The sequence below is a fragment of the Panicum hallii genome, chromosome 9 (assembly GCF_002211085.1).
Source record: "Panicum hallii strain FIL2 chromosome 9, PHallii_v3.1, whole genome shotgun sequence".
NCBI classification, from domain to species: Eukaryota; Viridiplantae; Streptophyta; class Magnoliopsida; order Poales; family Poaceae; genus Panicum; species Panicum hallii.
In genome coordinates, this window is record NC_038050.1 from 72,112,154 (window position 1) to 72,130,856 (window position 18,703).

At 49.1% G+C, this 18,703-nt stretch overlaps 2 protein-coding genes across 2 annotated transcripts; one reads left to right on the forward strand and one right to left on the reverse strand.

Annotated features, from left to right (window-relative positions):
• The first annotated feature begins 9,473 nt into the window (after positions 1-9,473).
• LOC112877101 (protein NLP1-like) lies at positions 9,474-14,963 on the forward strand. The gene is made up of 6 exons (XM_025941307.1): positions 9,474-9,754; positions 10,232-11,206; positions 11,427-11,474; positions 11,559-12,585; positions 13,001-14,508; positions 14,608-14,963. The coding sequence occupies exons 2-5, from the start codon at positions 10,388-10,390 to the stop codon at positions 13,885-13,887; spliced, it is 2,781 nt and encodes a 926-aa protein (XP_025797092.1). The 5' UTR covers positions 9,474-9,754; positions 10,232-10,387; the 3' UTR covers positions 13,888-14,508; positions 14,608-14,963.
• On the reverse strand, positions 14,913-17,975 carry LOC112877102 (probable serine/threonine-protein kinase PIX13). The gene is made up of 5 exons (XM_025941308.1): positions 17,603-17,975; positions 17,245-17,519; positions 16,491-16,626; positions 15,847-15,986; positions 14,913-15,734 (listed from the first exon to the last, which is right to left on the reverse strand). The coding sequence occupies exons 1-5, from the start codon at positions 17,670-17,672 to the stop codon at positions 15,210-15,212; spliced, it is 1,146 nt and encodes a 381-aa protein (XP_025797093.1). The 5' UTR covers positions 17,673-17,975; the 3' UTR covers positions 14,913-15,209.
• Between the last annotated feature and the right edge of the window lie 728 nt (positions 17,976-18,703).

The window sequence follows — 18,703 nt, forward strand, 5'->3', positions numbered from 1 at the left end:
AGTTATCACCATGGGTATTTATGTATATTCTATATGTTTAATTATTGCATCGTCGATCCTATTTGCTTGTCATGACCTTCCTTGTTTTCGCTCCCATATTCTTGTCACGTGTAGTAACAACTAAATGATCTAGCAAAGGCTTAGTCATGCTTAGAGTTGGCTTTTAAACTTGCAAGAAATATTGGAATAGGGTTACCTTGTTCACTACACTACTTTTAGTATGTACGCGCTTAATCTTTGTGTGTCGGAAGATCGGAAAAGGGGATTAGTGGGATGGTTATGTCATGATTCGAGCGGAAGGTAGAGCCTAGGGAAAGGAGTCTCGGAGGCTTAGTCCACTCGAATTGTTTAAGGACCGTCCGTAGATGACCTCGAAAATTGAGCACTTATCGTACTACTACATATCCATTCATGGGGTGGATAAACCGATTACCCTCTAGTTCTAATTGTTGATGCAAGGTCCTAGATGTGTGGCCGTAGGGCTTTGTAGAGAGTCTTAGGGGTGTCCCCGGTGGACCTAGATAACTCTCCGCGCAAGTTAGGCGTGATGTTCAACGGTTACAACTTGTCGGAAAAGGTTGATGCGGACCCCCTTGCTCAACGTGATCGGTTGAGTGAGTCGTATGGTCCTTGCGTCGTGTGGGTAAAGATGTACACCCTTGCAAGGTTCTTGAATCAATTCGAATTGCCGCGCTCTCGGTTATGAGCAAACTCTTTATCCTACAAATTCTTCGTAGAAGTTTTGGTCCTGTGGGTTGGATACATGTTACCTCTTGATGATGCACAATGATTGATTAAATTAATTAACTAAAACTTGAGATGGGTTGGGCAAGTTAATTAAAATGCTAGGAAGTTATCTAATAATACTTAACCCTAAAGCCTCTTTGTAAGCCTTCGTATGCATACTCCTTGGTTATTAATTATTCGCATAAGTCTTGCGAGTACCTTTGTACTCATGTTGCTTTATTATACTAAGTTGCAGGTGAGCGGAAGTGGTGTTTGGCCATTTCTACCCCACCGATTCCGGCGTGGGTGAAGAGTAGGCCGATGCGGTTATAATGGTGTCCTTGAGCAAGACGCTATTACTTTATCTCGTTATGTTTTCCGCTGCGCTATCGTATTTGGGATTATCATGTTGAACATCAAACTCTATGGTTTATATCCCTTTCTAATATTATTTGTGAGCCCGAGGCTTGTATCTCGTATTTGAACCTTTAAATTTCATATTTGAAAACTTCCCTTATATTAATGTTGCAATGGTTAGTTGTTCAACTTTATATTAAAACTTGCTCTTTGTGGATTATCGGTGATGTATGGGCTTGTGACGGTATATGCGTGTGTATGATTCTGGACATATGATGGAGCACATACCGGGACTACCGGATTTAGTATCATTTTTTACGAAGGATGGGTTGGTCTTTTATAGTTTGGATGTGGGTTAACCCGTGGCGCGCTATTAGTGCGAGCACGTGTTAGCTCTCATCTTTACGAGAAGAACTGACGAATTCGCTTAAAGTGATGTTAAATTGGGCGGTTCTCACAGCGGGGAGGCAGCTACATCAGCTTCCAAAGCTTCTTTTGAGTTACAGACGGTTGTGTCTTGATTCTAGGAACCTTCGATTGCATGTACAGGTACCATCGGCGTGTTTATGCTGCTGCTGGAACTGCTGGCTACGGGGATGGTGGAGTCCACGGTCGAAGGTGCAGCTGCTAGCCTGTCTTTGCTTCCGGGTGGCGGATGAGCTTCGATGCGAGATTGGCTGATTTCTTTGCTCACGTAAACCGGAAATTTTCTATCATTGACTTGATAACATCAATAGTGGAGTGGCCAGTCATTGACATCGCGCTCTTCCTCTTAACCTTAATATCATCTCTCTAAGAAAAATAAGGAATGATTTTCTTGATCTTCTTTGTGGGTGTAATCGAAGTTTGTTTACCGGAGCTGAGACCACGGTGGGCGCTATTGTTAGGATAGCGTCCTGAATAGACGAGAGATGAGATAGCATGAGAGGGAGAGCAAGCCGAATGAACAAGTGAGCAAATGGTCAAAAGTCCTCTCTTCCAAGTCGTAGGACTCTATAAGGAGGAGGCGGTTGCTTATATTTATTTTATTGGTGGTGTCAAATATTACAAATATATTCCTAATATTTACAAAGAAGTCCCTAAAACTTACAAACAGATCCCCGAACGCTGCAACTAAGTCCCTAGACCTCACACACAAGCCCTTAAAACTCTAACTTAGCCTCTTTTATAAACAAAGGGGGTCTCTAGCCTTAGATGATGGCTTAAGGCGCATCAAGCTCGACTGAAGAATAGTTTTTTTCCTCGCAAAAAAAAGAACAATAGTTTTTTTTGAGGGCACTGAACAATAGTTTTTGGCAGGCACTACCAGCGCACTGCCTGACTCCCACCGGCCCGTCCAATGCACCATCAGTGCATCAGTTTTCTTAATCACGAATCCGCTCCAATCATGCATGGATCGATATAGTTAGGGCGAACTCAAAACCTATGACGATCGACGACGAAGACATCACCGAACTTAGTCTTTATCCACAAATAGAAGCCGTACACGAACACCCACGACGACTTGGATCAGTGATCGTGCCCCGCGAGCTAATCTAATCAAAGCACCCAACGCGAGCCGCATTGTTTAGATGCGCAAAGCTTGTGCGAGTTGGAGAATAAAAACAGATCTGGATAGGAAGGCCACACGGCCAGGCCATGATTGGCACAGCTAGACGAGCAGACTTCCCGGGCAGGGAAGAATCTCCATTGGCTGACGCCAGCGAAAGAATCTTGGACGAATGGTAGCTGGGATTACAGACTGAATCATGCACAGGATACTAATAGTAAAGTGAAGAATCACAAGTGCTCCTTTCATTAGCCTCGGTGGTGGCTCACGGGAGGCACGCCAGCGGCTAACTTAATCGCTCTATCTCCGGCCACCATGGCAGGATTCGTATCTTGGTTGGGGAAATAGTTTAGTGTCAGCGCTGGATATTATGCGCCGAGGTCAAGCTCCGTGAGCCACTCGATTTGTTTAGCTCGATCGGTGCCTGCTGCTGCTTTGGTTGCATGCATTGATGGCGAGGGGGCTTAGAATAGATCGACGGAGAGATGCAGCTAGCTGTTGGTTGCTGCGTGCTTAGTGCGCTTCACTGAGCTAAATCAGCAAATAATAGCAAGTAATCTGAGACGAGTCTCTATGGGCTAAAAATGCGGGCGCGGCACTTCGAGGGGTGGGGGAGGGTAAAGCGAGACGCGTGGGGCGCGTCTCGCTTAACTAAAGCAAGACGCGCGCTGTAGGAGCGCGTCTCGTTTTACTTTACTGTTCTGAGACACACCTGCATGATGAGACAAATGCCAGACGCGCCTTTGCATGGCGCGTCTCAAATCAAGTTGAGATCTTAGAGGCGCCTTTGCGTGGCGCGTCTCGCATTAGTTTCCACCTTCGAGACAAGCCCCGCCTGGGGAAAGTAAGGCGAGACACGTCTTACTAAGGCGCGTCTCGCATTTGTCTTGCCTGCCTTACATTACATTAGTTCCCGGCTCCAAGAGTAACAATACATTATATTTCATATCTCACAATACAAATCATCTCACAGATGCAATAGACAGGCTCCAAGAGTAGCAATACATTACATCTCATATCTCACAATACAAATCATCTCACAGATGCAATTGGTCTAACTAAATCCAACAATTATTATTAAATCAATATTAATTATTACATGGATATTAAATCAGGCAATGCAGCTTGCTTACTAGCGCTAGCTTGGCTTTCTGATTCCTGTTGTTGGTTATCGTGCCACAGCAGCTTACGTTGGTCGAGTAGTTGCTGCAGGGGAGGCAGCCGCCGAAGCAGCTAAACAGCTTTGACCAGCTCGGAAATTTCATCTTGGACCAGCTCGGATTTTGTGAGAAAAGAGAAATCGATAGAATCCTGCCACTAAAGCAAACAAAAAGAAACTTCGTCCGCGGGTTTTGTTGGTTTGCTGATGCAAATACAGGCAGAATGCGACGATTCCAACAAATACATGTAACAATGGGGGTACCCGATCCTGATGCGCGGAGGATGTTGGTGGTGATGGGCGCTATGGTCCCCGTGTCGGCGCGCTCCGGGAGAAGCCCGCTGGTGGCGGTCTCGAAGGAGACGCCGCAAATCTGCCGGTGGTGGCTACCGCCGTGATCTCCAAGGCGGTGCACTCCGGGAGTGCGGCGGTCTCGGAGGATGCGTCGTGGAGGGTGATGCCGAGCGCCGCGGTCTCCGGGACATTGGTGGGGAGGGGATTTTGTCGGTGCTCATCGTTCAGCAGTACATCCCGTGACTATTTCTTTTCTTAAATAGTAGGAAGGGACAAATGCGAGACGCACCTTAGTAAGGTGCGTCTCGCATAGACAAATGAGAGACGTGCGTTTGGGTGGCGCGTCTCGCATTAGTTCCCACCTCCGCCCCGCCTGGGGAAAGTAATACGAGACGCGCCATTTGTCGCCACCTCCACCGCGCCTGGGGAAAATTATGCGAGATGCGCCATGCAAAGTCGCGTCTCGCATTTGTCTATGCGAGACGCGCCTTACTAACGCCCGTCTCGCATTTGTCGCCACCTCCGCCCCGCCTGGGGAAAGTAATGTGAGACGCATTTGTCAGTGCGGACGCTGAAGGATCCGGTGGAGGAGGAGCAGATGGTACTCGACCATGACGGCCAGCGCACGGGGGACAAGAACCAGGTCCATGGAGCTCTTGCCAAGCATCATTTCCATCCCCAAGAAGCTTTAAAGGTATGCATCTGGTTCACACAGCAACCCTCGGGTAACGCATGTGGGTTCTATATTTGCAACAACATGCTTCTAGTTGCAGCGGTACTGGATTTCACGGTAAGAATTGTCACGTGTTCTAATTAAGTATATCTGTCTTCATCTTGTATTCTAACTGCTTGTAATTATTTTTCGAAGGACGAAGATGATTATTTCAATCATACGCCAATTGATAACATGAAGGATATCCGAGAGAGGCTAGCGGGGTTCCTCACGATCGAGGTGATCAACCCAAAGGGGGAGTTCCATTTCTCATAGCACGGCAGGCGAAATTGAGCTAGATTGAGACTTAGCTTTGCTTTTCTTCTATTGTTCTTGTCGATGATTGTTGTTTTGAGTTAGGTTGAGCCTTATTTTGAGTTTTGGACGAGGCTAATTGCTGTGGATGATTGTACATGTGTTATATAATACTATCTTTGCTTGTGTGTTTCGCACTGTGTGAATTGTATGGATGCATGCGATGATTGCGGTGAATTCTATGAATTGAAATCTTTTGCAGGTATTTGATTGCGGCTGCCAAATCCTGGCTAGTTTCAGGATGTAGCCGGAAAGAAAAAAAATGCCCCTATTGGGGGCTAGACTAATGCGAGACGCGGCTTACTTGCTCCCAGGGAAGCCTGTGTGAAGCAAAATGCGAGACGCGCCTTAAGGGAGGCGCTTCTCACATTCGAGTCTAATGAGAGACGCGCCTCCCATAGGGCGCGTCTCGCAATTGGCTTTCAGGGAAGCCTGTGTGAAGCAAAATGCGAGACGCGCCTTAAGGGAGGCGCGTCTCGCATCTCAGTCTAATGAGAGACGCGGCTCCCCTAGGGCGCGTCTCGCAATTGGCTTCCCCGGCGCGGGGGGGGGGGGGGGAATGCGAGACGCGCTCTAGGGAAGGCGCGTCTCTCATTTTCGTAATATGAGACGCGTGGGAGGCGCGTCTCAGATTACTTTGTAATTTGAGAGGCGATAATGGAGACGTGACCTCTGCTCGTCTCGTATTTTGCCTGGTACTGCCTGGGACGCGTCTCAGATTAGAGATTCTGGCACAGTGCTTGCACGCGCAAGAACTAGTGATGAATCTGCAGGTGCATCGTCAGACCTGTCGTACTTTCAGGTGGACTTACTGACCAGCCTCGTTAACGGAGAATACTTTGATTCTGCAGGATCCGGCCGCTAGCTGGATGGTTTGTGGGTATCATCAAGTGGTTGAAATAAGATGTGCTTAAACCAATCAGCAACTGGTTGCGGATTTTGTAATTTCGATGTTAACGGCATATGGGTAATATTTGTATGCAGATCGAGTATCATGCATCTCGGTGTGCGCAAAACCATGTGAGCCTTCTTGCACATATATACAGCTAGCTTTTATTTGTTTTGGTTGTATATATTTCTGAATCATTTGTTTTTCCCGGGAGTGTTTGGTTTCTGAATTCTGCTGTTTGGTGAATCTGTGTGTCTGAATCACGTCTCAGCAAATCTGAACACACCGTGTTTTCAGTCTAGAGAGGTGTAGAAAATAAAGTAGACTCAAGCTGGCGAAGAAAAAGTTGGGATCTTTTGACGTCACAATTAATAAATTTGACAAGTTGTCCCGTCAGTTAGCAATGGAGGGAAGGAAGCATAATGGGACAGATCGCCTTTGCAAGCTGCGTGCCGCCCACGGGTGCTGGTGCCAAGCACTACCAACCTGTATGCATTCAGGTCACGCTCTCCAGCCTAAGGGTGTGTTCGGATCCGGGGGTCTAAAGTTTAGAGGGGTCACATCAAAGAGAATCTTATCATTTATAAGTATTAAATAAAGTCTAATTATAAAACTAATTGCAGAACCCCAGTGCTAATTCGCGAGACGAATCTAATGAGGTATATTAGTCCATGATTAGCGGATGATTACTGTAGCATCACTGTTGCAAATTATGGATTAATTAGGCTCATTAAATTTGTCTCGCGAATTAGCACCCAGCTGTGTAAAAAGTTTTATAAACAGATTTTATTTAATACTTTTAAATAGCAAGATTCTCTTTGATGTGATGGGTCTAAAATTTAGAGGGCTGGAACCGAACAGGGCCTAAATATTACAATTGAGCCAATGATCAAATAAAACATCCTCAGGAAAAAACAATTCTATTGACTCAGAATTATCATAGTGGTTAGTATAGAAGATCTGCCTATCATAAGTTGAAACCGCGTATCACAAAGAGACTTGTTTAAACGTCAAAAAAAAGAGAGAGCCTTGCATTGTTTAAGAGGGAAAGAGAAAACGACCCCCATATATATACCTTTGTTAAATAAACAAACTGACCCATCACCTTGTTACTAATTCTCTATGGACTGATGAAAGCAGCAAGCATAGCCGTTGATCGCCCGCATCTATATGCAGACGTATTACGGAACCAGCAGCCTTCACCGTCCAATGCCAATGAAGCAAGTAGTTTCCCTCAAACAGACAAGAGATTCAGACGCACAGATTACTGGTAACAGAAACTAGCACGCAACAGCTTACCGTGAGCGATCGACTAAACAAACACGCATGCCTATCGCATTACCAGCTGATGCAGCCGCCACTAGAATGTCAGTGGCTTGCGTATCATCATCAGCTAGCCCCGCCCTCTCTGAAAATCTACTCTGTTCAGGTACCAGAAGTCTCCTCTCCCCGGCCACGTTCAAAGCACGTATGGCGTGGTGGATGGATTCCAAATCCCCATAAAACAAACGAATTCCCTTTGTTGGATCTTGGACCATGATTCCATGTCATGCGGAAACCCTAATGACCACATCGCCACAAGAACTGATCCTTTTCTTTTGTCCCACAATTACACGTAAAAAGTAGTACGGCTCTTGTTTCTCATCGATCTTGCAATCCCTCCAAGCATTATGTTTCATTTTTAAGAAAAAAGATTGGAAATGAATTTTAGGTGGGAAGAAGTCCACCGTTGAGCCCTCAAATGAAAATATAGCGGTGTACATGTTCAGATAATTAACCATGAGGATCATCCGCTAGGGAAGAAAATTAAAGTGCCACATTTAATACTAGAATACAGGAGAGCACTATGTATATAGTATATGTTTTGGACCATCAAATGTCTGCAGCAGTGGATCTTATTAGTTGATGGCACACTTTGCTCTCAACTAATCCCCATGGCAGTGCAGACTTACAGTTTGGTAGTTAAATATGTATCAAGTGGAACGAAGTGGTACCAAAAGCAGCTCTGATCAAGTCTGAACACCGGATGCCTTTTCTTCACATGAGTTTGGCTGTACTAGTTCACCAACCCCTTATTTTTGAAAGATACTATATATACTGCTTCACCAACCAGCCAGTCTACCTCCATGGTTATAAGGCTAATTTCAGTAATAAGACACCTGATGCATGGCATCAAACCAACTACCAAAGCACAGCTTTCTGGACATCTCTCACACTAATTAAATTAAGGTTTATGTCAGTATGAAAACATGGTATTTTATTTGCTCCCCAAGTTCCAAACAATACAGGACAGTAAGCAACCAGCTAACTTGCTTGCTTGTGTTAAATTAATTTTATTTAATTTCTCCCGAATAAATATACATACTGAGTTGATAGACCTGTCTCGGGGATTCAAGACAAACTGAGAAGGAGAAAATACCAGTTGCTCACGTAGCAAGCAGTAGTGCACACGTATACGAGTATGTGTCGATGTGTGCATAAACAATCCTCGGAACTAGTATCTAATTACCTGGTTTGATGCTACAGGTAAGATATGAGCCGCATTGCATTGGCTCCATGGGCTCTTGCAAAATTCCACGCAAAAGGACAGCGTTAAGATGACGAGAGATCCTCAGATAAAGAAAGATAGTGTCGTCGTCTTCATCAGCATTGTGACAGCTGAAAGAAACCTCTCAAGATATTCTGCCAAATTAAATTATTTAAAATGTGTCATGAGCTATTTCTGTCTGCGAGAACCGTCGGCCGTACGTTCTGCGACTCCAATTAGCACTTCGTCAATTGTACTCTACTCCGTGCTAGGCATCTCATGCTCTCGTCAGCTCTGCCAATTTGGTGACCAGAATATGTAGTATGGACATACATGTATGCCCACCAAATTGGTCACAAAAGTTTTTTAAAAAAAAGGTCACAAAAGTGTAGCGTGATGTGTACGGTTTGATTTTTTATTTATGTGATTATGATCGAATTCCAACACTGCAAGTAATCATAAATGGTTTTCGAGTCAAATTTATTTGGACATGATTTTTCTGTTTTCAAAGTGCTTTTTTTTTTTAAAAAAAGTTGAATATAAAACCATTTTTTTTTTGCCAATCACTTGCATCCAAGAGATAAACGGCAGCGCGCGGTAGATTCTTGGTCGGCCGCAGCCCACGCCCAGTCAACCCAGCCCAAGCAGATGACAGCCGCACGCCGCCCGGGTCGTCGCCACGCCGTCTGCCAGCGCATAGACGGCGAGTGGCCCACGGGGGCCCGCTGCGCATACATATCCTCCTGACCACGTCATCCCCTCCCGGGCAAAATCCCGGGCCTGCCCCTCCCGGGCCCACCGGAATCCGGTTGACCCTCCTGCCCCCACCCGCCCCAGTGGTCCCCACCCCCCAAGCTGGGGCGAGGAGATTCCGTCGTCATCGTGCGGCTGCACAAACAAAGATGCAGGCGCAGAAAGAGGGCGCACTCCGAGGACAGGACGCCTTGCGCTGCACAAGTACGATTCCACCACCGCCCACCCCCCTCTCTCTCTCCCCGTCTGTCTTTTCAGCAGAATCCATCTGATCCACGAAGTACGCAGACACAAATCGCCTCTTCAGTTCTGCTGAAACAAAGAAACAGCGCGTCTCTCTCTCTCCGTATCTCTGTGACGATCAGATCGATCACAGAGAACGAAACCGGGAGGGCAAGAGCTAGCTGCTGCATCCACATCCACTGTTCTACTGGCGCGCCGCTGCTGCGACGAGAGATCGGCATGAGAGTGAGGTGGGTTGGTTTGTTCATGTCGCCTGATGCAGTAAAGCTGCAGTGTTTTTTCTTTCTTTCATCCTGTCCTGTGCTGTTCATCCTTCCGTTCTCTGGTGGGAAGGGGAGGCAGCAGCAGCAGCCTAGCAGGTCAAGTTGCGGCTGCCGGCAGGGCATGATGGATTGGGTTGGTGCGATGGCTTGTGTGCCCGTCTCGTGTTTCTTACTGCTCCCACTTTCTTCCTCCATTGGGGGGTGGGGCGCGTGATGGCGATGTGCCTGGCTCCCTTTCCGCGATGGGGATGTTTCGTCCGTGAGCTGCGCGAGAGCCCTGCCTCCCCCAGTCCCCTCCCTCCCTACCCCCGCTCGCCTTGTGCTGTGTGGACTAGTGGCGTCCGTTGTGGCAGCCATGCGCCCCGAAAAGATCACCTATCGCGTGCTCGATTCCTTGGAGTATTTGACGGACAATATTATCGTTTTCTTCTTTTTGGTGCCCAGTTAATCCAGCCTCCTTGGTTCGTGGCTCGCGTTGGTTGCTTGGCTCAGGCGCTGCGGGCGGCGGCGGCGGCGGTTCTCGTGCTGCCTTCCCCGATTGGCATGCCAAGATTCTCAAGTCCAGCCAGTCAGTGAGCTGCTTCTGGTTGTCCGGACGCCATGGAGCAGCCGGCGGCGCGGAAAGACGAGGACGCGTTGCTGGGCTACGCCGTTATGGAGGACGTCGCGGTCGGCGACCTGGATCTCATGGAGGAGCTGTTCATGGCGGCGCCGGGGTTCGATTTCTCCGACTTCTCGCAGCCCGGGGCCGGCGCGCCCCCGGGGGCCTGCTTCTCGCCGCTGTTCGACATCTGCAGCACCACAACCACGGCGACTCCCCCCGCGCCGGCGGGCGAGGACGACAGGGACGACGCGGAGAGGGAGAGGGCCGACCGGCCCGAGGCGGACGCGGCTGCCCCGCCGCGCCGCGCCTGGCTGTTCCAGCCCGGGCAGGAGGTGGCGGCCACGGTGAAGGAGCGGCTGCGGCGCGCGCTGGAGCGCATCGCGTCGCTGTCGCAGACGCAGCCCGGGGAGCTGCTCGCGCAGGTCTGGGTCCCCACGCTCATCGGCGACCGCCAGGTGCTCACCACGTGCGGGCAGCCCTTCTGGCTGGACAGCCGGAACCAGCGCCTCGCCAATTACCGCTCGGTGTCGATGAAGTACCAGTTCTCCGCCGACGAGAGCGCGCGCGCCGAGCTGGGGCTGCCCGGCCGCGTCTTCGTCGGCCGCGTCCCCGAGTGGACGCCCGACGTCCGCTACTTCTCCACCGAGGAGTACCCGCGCGTCCGCCACGCGCAGTCCTTGGACATCCGCGGCAGCGTCGCGCTCCCCATCTTCGAGCCCCGCACCCGGGCATGCCTCGGCGTCATCGAGCTCGTCATGACCACGCAGAAGATCAACTACAACGCTGAGGTCGAGAACATATGCAGTGCTCTCAAGGTAGATTGCCCATTGCTGCTCCTCTTCTTCATTTCGACCTCCAATCCCCCCACTTCTCTGCAGGCTATGTTGTTACGCTCTTAACCTGTTCGATGAAATGCCCTTAGGAAAAGACGTGCTACTACCGGGCACACCAATCCCCGAAGTAATCCGTCTTTTCACTTTCCTTTGTTTGGTGATGTTCTTGTCTCAGAAAGTTTGTGTTTGTGCTAACTTGCAGGAGGTTGATCTCAGAAGCACTGATGTTTCAAGTGATACCCATGCAAATGTGAGCTTAAATATAGAAAGATCACAATGTTGTACTCATAGCTGCCTGTTGTTATTATAACATATGTTGCTTATTTCTTGTTAGGTGACCGATACTTCTTACCGAGCAGTTGTACCGGAGATCATTGACGTTCTCAGAACTGTCTGCGAGAGACACGAGCTGCCACTAGCCCAGACATGGATACCATGCATCTGCCAAGCAAAGAGGGGAAGCCGCCACTCTGATGAAAAGCTCAAGTACTGTGTGTCCACTGTGGACGAGGCATGTTACGTTCGCGACCTAGCTGTAAAGAGCTTTCACCAAGCTTGCTCCGATCATCATCTGTTCAGGGGTGAGGGTGTTGTTGGTAGGGCATTTGGGACAAACGAGCCATGTTTCTCCCAGGACATTACTTCCTACAGCAAGGCCCAGTACCCTCTCTCACATCATGCAAAGCTTTTCAGCTTGAGGGCTGCAGTTGCCATCCGGTTACGAAGTATTAGGACTGGAAGCCTTGACTATGTCTTGGAATTCTTCCTGCCAGTGGACTGTATAGAAAGCGAGGAGCAACGGGCCATGCTTAATTCTTTGTCCATTACAATACAGCAGACCTGCTACACGTTACGAGTTGTCAGCTTGAAAGAACTAGTGGATGAAGGCTCATTTGAAACAAGTACACTAACCCCAGCAGAATTTTATGACAAGCCTACTCATGAAAATTTGGATGAGGTTTGTAGCAACATTGAAGTTCCTGCGAGGACAACATCGCTGGGAACTTCTGAGGAGGTATCTTCATGGATAGCAAGCCTTGTGGACGCTCAAAGTAAGGGAGCGAAAGAAATGGATGGTGACCTGCCATTTGGATTCAGCAAGCAAGAGGATGAAGGGTTCAGTGTTACGGCTGGCTGGCATACTTCACCTGTACTACGCCAGAAAGGTAGCATCTTTTCAGGGTTTAAGCAGCACGAAGAATATGAGGTCAAGGAACCAATTTGTTCCAGAGGTCCAAGCCCTTCCAACGTGGACAAAACAGTAGAGAAGCGGCGCACTAAGATGGAGAAAACTGTTAGCCTGGAAGAGCTTCGGAAGCATTTTGCTGGCAGCCTGAAAGAAGCTGCAAAGAATTTAGGAGGTAATTTCTAACCCACAGATCTTTGTCACTCCTTTTGTTTTAGTACCTTTGTCTGTTTGGATGGATAGGCAGTAGCTTGTAGATAGCCTGCTGAAAACCACGTCATCTTTCGATGCCGATAACTTTATTTTCATGCTACAAATAGAACTGGAAAATTTTATTCAGTGTTATTGCTGCTGAACAATGCATGGAATCCTGTTAGACAAGAGTTGGGATGTAAATTATGTTGAAGCCTGATCGGAGGGATACTCAAATCAAACGTACTTTTAAAAATATTATTTATTGATCTAACTTCCATTATTTTTGCACAGTTGCAAGGGAAAGGTACACAGGTCTTAATATTTCATTCTCTATTTGCATAGATGCAAACTTCAATGTCTATACTATGGTTAACCATTTCAACCGCTTGTTTCAGTGTGTCCTACAACATTGAAGAGAATATGTCGGCAACATGGAATTAATCGTTGGCCATCACGGAAGATCAAGAAAGTTGGGCACTCCCTCAAGAAACTGCAAATGGTGATTGATTCGGTACATGGTGCTGAAGGAACAGTTCAGCTCAGCTCGCTCTATGAAAACTTTACCAAGACCACATGGTCAGAAAGAGAGTTACAGGGGGATGGCAATTATCCATTGTCTGAGCAAAAAGGTCACTTGGAACCTTCGGTACCTGATCGGCAGTGCGAGGGCAGATTCACTTCGCATACTTCTGGCTCTAATTCTCTCTCCCCCTCATGCAGCCAAAGCTCAAACTCCAGCCATGGTTGTTCCAGTGGTTCAAAATCACAACAGAATGGTAGTGCTCCTCAGCTTGCAGTCAAGCAAGAAGTTTTAATGGAGGAGAATCAGAGCTCCACACTACTGAAAGCTGCGAGCCATGCAGAACTGCAGATGTTTACTGAAGAAAGGCCTGTCACCCTGCCTAGGTCTCACAGTCAAATGCTTTTAAGTGAACAAAAGCCAGTGGAAAACATGTCAGGCATGCAAAAGTCTAAGCCCGATTCTCTCAAAATAAAAGCCATGTATGGTGAAGAAAGATGCATATTCCGACTTCAACCTAGTTGGGGTTTTGAAAAGCTAAAAGAAGAAATTGTTAAGCGGTTCAGTATCGCTCAGGAGATGTATGTGGACCTCAAGTACTTGGATGATGAATCTGAGTGGGTTCTTTTAACATGTGATGCGGACCTGCTGGAGTGTATTGATGTCTACAAGTCATCAAGTGCTCAAACAGTAAGAATCTTGGTAAATGTTAATGTTCAGCCAGTGCTTGGTCCTTCCTTTGGTCAAACTGGTTTGTCCTGACATTGGCACAATGCCAAACCAGGATGCAGAACAAGCATCAACATCTTTCATTGAAGGAGTTTGACATGGCCCTCAGTTTTAAGTCATGATATGCACAGGATGCATCTGTAAATACCTATACCTCTGTTATCATCCAATGGTCAAATGCCCAGCGCACGGTGATTAACCAGTGGTCAAGTTGCCTGTAAGTTCTGTCTAGTGCTGCTGGGTGTGTGCTAGAAGTGGAAAGGATGTGATTGTCGATGTTCCCTGTCAGCAGTTGGGTACTGCAAGTCTTGTTCGTGGCAGCTGAAGATGGAAATTTGTGCTTCTAGTTCAGTTTCATAACTGTAGAAGTAGTCTATTGCAGTTGCCAAACTAGTGTACAGCAAATATAGGTCAGAGGGTTAACTAGTAGCGATTTGCCGAAATGAAGCTTTGGATTAGGTTTAGCAGTCATTAACAGGTTAGTGCACAGATGTAGTTCTTTGGGGGAGGGTTTACCCGTTCCAAAATTCTGTAGTGTTTCCTGCAAGGTTCAACATTTGAAAGATCACCCAAAAGTTACAAGATTTGGAATCAGCAGAATTTGCCAATTTCATAAAGCATCGACCAGGAATGCTGAAGTGCCTCCTCACCAGTGTGAGTATGCGATGAAACTGTGTGCTTTTTGGAAGTTATTATCGTATATCTCACCACAATTGCAGGTAAGCTAATATCACTTGTATCCCCATCTTGCAGAGGCAAAGGATACATGGGCAGAGCACCTGTAGCTCAAGAGCGCTGGTGGCGCAACAGTGCGCGCATCAAGCTCGTCTCCTTATTCCAAGTGCAACTTTGTTGGTACCTGATCGATGTTGAAATCAGATTTTGTATGGACGCCAAACATTTCGCAGTTTTTTTTCATGTCTCTGCTTCACCCTTTCAGAAGGGATGGTGAATAATTTGTCAAGTTAGAAGGCTGGACATGTCTAGGTCTCCTAGACCCCAGTGATCCATGTAGATTTTTGTCCCGCTCATTTTCTTCCTGTACTGGAAATCTGGAATACTAGGATGTTTTGAGGTATTCTATTGTGTATTTATGCTCAGTTTTTGCATATGTACATTTATTTCAGAAATCATAATCTGTAATTCTGTATGTAATTTGTGCTACTCCTGCCTGAGTTGCTTGTATACGGTCTTGTGAATCGGCGGTCGGCTTCCCTGTCCGATTCCGACAGTATCACGGAACCTTGGTCGCCTGGCTAATGAGGAGTAAGAATCAACTTTACACTATCGGTTAGTTGAATGAAGAAGCTCAATCCAAAGTGTTCTTAATTAGCACCATGCTCAACAGCGATGCATCAACGCGGCCTGGAAGAATCGTGGTACGGCGAGTGGCGCGCGCCGGGCCGCGGCGGCAGGTCCCGGTGCCCCTTGCCCCCCGCGGACGCCTGCTGCGTGGCCTCGATGCCCTCGAGCGCGTCGACGACATCGGCCATGGAGGGGCGGCTCCTGGGATCGCCGGTGAGGCATTTGTTAGCGAGCCTGGCGGCCTGGACGGCGGCCTTGGGCGGGTAGTGGCCGGCGAGGCGCTGGTCCATGAGGCTCGCCAGCTTCCCCCGGCCGGCGAGGTACGGCCGCGCCCACTCCACCAGGCTCTGCTGGTGGCTCGGCCGGTTGGGATCGTGCGCGCGCAGCCCCGTCAGCAGCTCCAGCAGCACCACGCCGAAGCCGTACACGTCGCTCTTCACGTACAGGTGGCCCGTCGCCACGTACTCCGGCGCCGCGTAGCCGTAGGTGCCGATGACACGCGTCGTGACGTGGGACCTCCCCGCCGACGGGCCGTTCTTGGCCAGCCCGAAGTCCGACAGCTTCGCCGTGAAATCCTGGATGGACATGCAAAATTGCAAATGTGGTCGGCAACCTGCATGACCTCTCCGTCGGGTTTGCAACGATGAAGACTGACTCAGATCAGATCACTGGGTTTCGATCGTTTACCGAGTCGAGGAGGATGTTGGAGGCCTTGAAGTCCCTGTAGATGACCTGCTTCTCGGACGAGTGCAGGAAGGCCAGGCCGCGCGCCGCGCCGATGGCGATCTTGAGCCTCGTGCTCCACGGCAACGGCTCCGTTGTGCCCCCTGCGCCAAGAGTTGGTCTCCAACAAGTCAGACACGTTTAGTTTTACCACGTGCGGTTACTATTGCTGCCAAGATACCGAAAGAAATGCAGCAACCAAATGCCATGACTTGTACAAGCGACCTGCTCAAACCTGCCAAACTTCAGACCAGCATGTGACGCAGCCAGCTGCTATGCGCCTAGGCTGCTGTGCAATGGTAGTCTACTATCCAAAAGTCAAATGCGCTTCTAGAACTAGGGCCAAGATCTGACACATTGTATTTCATATTCAGACAAAATTCATGTACGAGATGTTCAACTGCCATGGCTAGGTCAGGTTGGTTAGGCAGGTGATTAGTGACCAGGAACGCTGTCAGAATGCGAAAGACACCAAATTACTCCTAGCTCTGCAGTTTGTCGTTCTTGTGGAAGTTCAGTTACTGGATGGGCATTTTTTGTCAATCAGAAATTCAGAGTCGCTGAAAGGTAGAATGTCAATGCTAGCGGTGGTAAGGTAAGTTGCTTACTCCTGAAGAGGTGGTTTTCCAGGCTGCCTTTGGACATGAACTCGTACACCAGGAGCAGCTCCCTGTCCTCGCCGCAGTAGCCCAGCAGCCTCACCAGGTTGGGGTGCGACAGTCTGCCCAAGAAGTTGACCTCGGACTGCACTTGCGAAACAAGAAATGCACATGATCAAGAGGCGCCACTTGGATTGGATAGATGAATCGACACGCCAATGAACTCGCAACAAGCAATCAGACAGCTCGAATGAACATAGAAACGAGGACTAAACAATGTAGGTCTCCAATCAAACAAAACCAACGGGCCGGGCCAGGTTGACACTGCGTTATTAGCACCTTGATTGCCACAGCATGTTCATTCTCAGACGTCAATCATAGCAAACATACATGGTAGTAAGATGCACGCAGTGATGGTACGGTGGATCAAGGAGTCCCTGTCTAGGGAGGAAACCAATGCAGGAGGAGCTTATTAGCTTAATGGCGGTTGAAAACTAGCTTAGGGCGGTTGACTTGTACAGTGTTCCGCACAGAAAGCGACGGAAAATAAAAACTCAACCACAAATATAATGGTTTCCGTCAAACAAAAGAGGGGATAATTCAATTATGATTCAGCATAGATCATAAACTCCAATGGAAGATCCAAATGGAATTTTGCTACGAAGGGAGTCAGCTCAAGCACGCGATCGAGCAGCGAAGCAAATCACGGTGTGGATGGATGGCCGGGGGATAGGATAGGAATAGGATAGCTAGCGCAGCTCACCTGCCACTCCTGCAGGCCCTGGACGCTCTCCGGGTTGAGCTTCTTGACGGCGACGATGACGCCGGCGCTGCTCTTGGCCGGGTTGAGCGTGCGCTCGTCAACCCAGCCCTTGTAGACCCGGCCGAAGCCGCCCTCCCCGAGCACCATCTCCGGCTTGAACCCCCGCGTGGCCGCGCGCAGCTCCGCCAGCGTGAACTCCCTCAGCCTCGGCGCCTCGAGGACGCGCCCCGCCCCGAGACCGCCGTCGCTCGGCTTCGGCCATGCCGGCGGCGGCCCTGCACATGACACATCATCAGCACGATCAGATCGAACCATCACGGCCGCGCGACTGGACCGGCTCAACTAGCAGCAGGCAAACCTTTGGCAGGACTCGGCGATTTCGCCGCCGCGGCGGCGCCGGCGTCAGGGGAGCGGAAGCAATTCCCCATGGCGAACCAGCCGAGCAAGCTCGCGTCGGCTTCTCCCTTCTTCTTCTTCCTCGCGCACTCGCACGTACGGGCGCGTGATCTTGTACTGGCGGTGCGCGTGGACGATGCACTTGTGCTAGTCTAGGAGCGGAAGGAGACGGGACGTGGACAGCGCGGTGGGAAAAATGGGAGGAAGGAGATGGCGCGAAGAAGTGAAGGGGAGCGACATGGAAGGAGGAGTGCGCTATCTATCTCGATCTCGTCTCGGGCGTGGGCTCGGTCTAAAGACCCCACTGACTGACGCCACTGGACAGTGTGAACTCGCTCCTGGACTCGGCCAGCAGCAAGTGTTTCTTGGTGAAGCCTTCTTCTATCTGCAAAGCTGGGCCTGGACCTGGACCTGGACCTACCACGCCCTCCCCCCTTCCACTGACACGTGGGCTAGGCCAGGTAAGTGGTGAAGGGTCGCTATGTCCGATCAGGTTATTGCCAGGCAGACGGGGCGAAAATGACGAAACGGACACGTTGGCGACCGAAATGACAAAGCTGCTTCGCCGATCGCCACACCTTCAGCGCAGCTGCTCTTCCCTTTCCTGGAAGCGACGACGCCGCCGCGCGCACTGGCGCGAGCTTCTCTGAAGCCGCCGGCCGCCCCCAAGAAGCAAACCATATACTTCTTGGCTTTTCTAAAATGGTTGGATTTACCTTCAAAATTTGTCATAAGCTAAAACAAATGAGGTTATACCGTGGTCGCCATTGCTTAGCTTTCTCCCTCGGCCCCCAGCTCGGGAACCGGCTCAGTCTCGCTGATCGGATCGTGGATTCAGACTAGTAGACTTGGGGGCTGGAGAGGCCGTCGGATGTAAATAGTACGAATATTTTTCGACCGACCGACTGACTTCCGAGAGGAGTCGGATAGTGATTTGGATATTCGGATATTTTATCGGATATCGGATCGAATCCGGATACTATTTTTTTGATATCGAATTCAAATACAAGATGAGTAGTATCCGTTGGATATTGGATCGGATACCCGGTCGGATAATCCGGAT

What these genes read in the sequence shown, in the direction of transcription:
- LOC112877101 (XM_025941307.1), top strand. Translation starts at nt 10,388, where the DNA reads ATGGAGCAGCCGGCGGCGCGGAAAGACGAGGACGCGTTGCTGGGCTAC. An exon ending in CAAGTGATACCCATGCAAAT is followed by an intron (nt 11,475 to 11,558) that starts GTGAGCTTAAAT and finishes ATTTCTTGTTAG; the next exon opens with GTGACCGATACTTCTTACCG. An exon ending in AGCTGCAAAGAATTTAGGAG is followed by an intron (nt 12,586 to 13,000) that starts GTAATTTCTAAC and finishes CGCTTGTTTCAG; the next exon opens with TGTGTCCTACAACATTGAAG.
- LOC112877102 (XM_025941308.1), bottom strand. Translation starts at nt 17,672, where the DNA reads ATGGGGAATTGCTTCCGCTCCCCTGACGCCGGCGCCGCCGCGGCGGCG. An exon ending in AGGGCCTGCAGGAGTGGCAG is followed by an intron (nt 16,627 to 17,244) that starts GTGAGCTGCGCT and finishes TCGCAAGTGCAG; the next exon opens with TCCGAGGTCAACTTCTTGGG. An exon ending in GGAAAACCACCTCTTCAGGA is followed by an intron (nt 15,987 to 16,490) that starts GTAAGCAACTTA and finishes CTCTTGGCGCAG; the next exon opens with GGGGCACAACGGAGCCGTTG.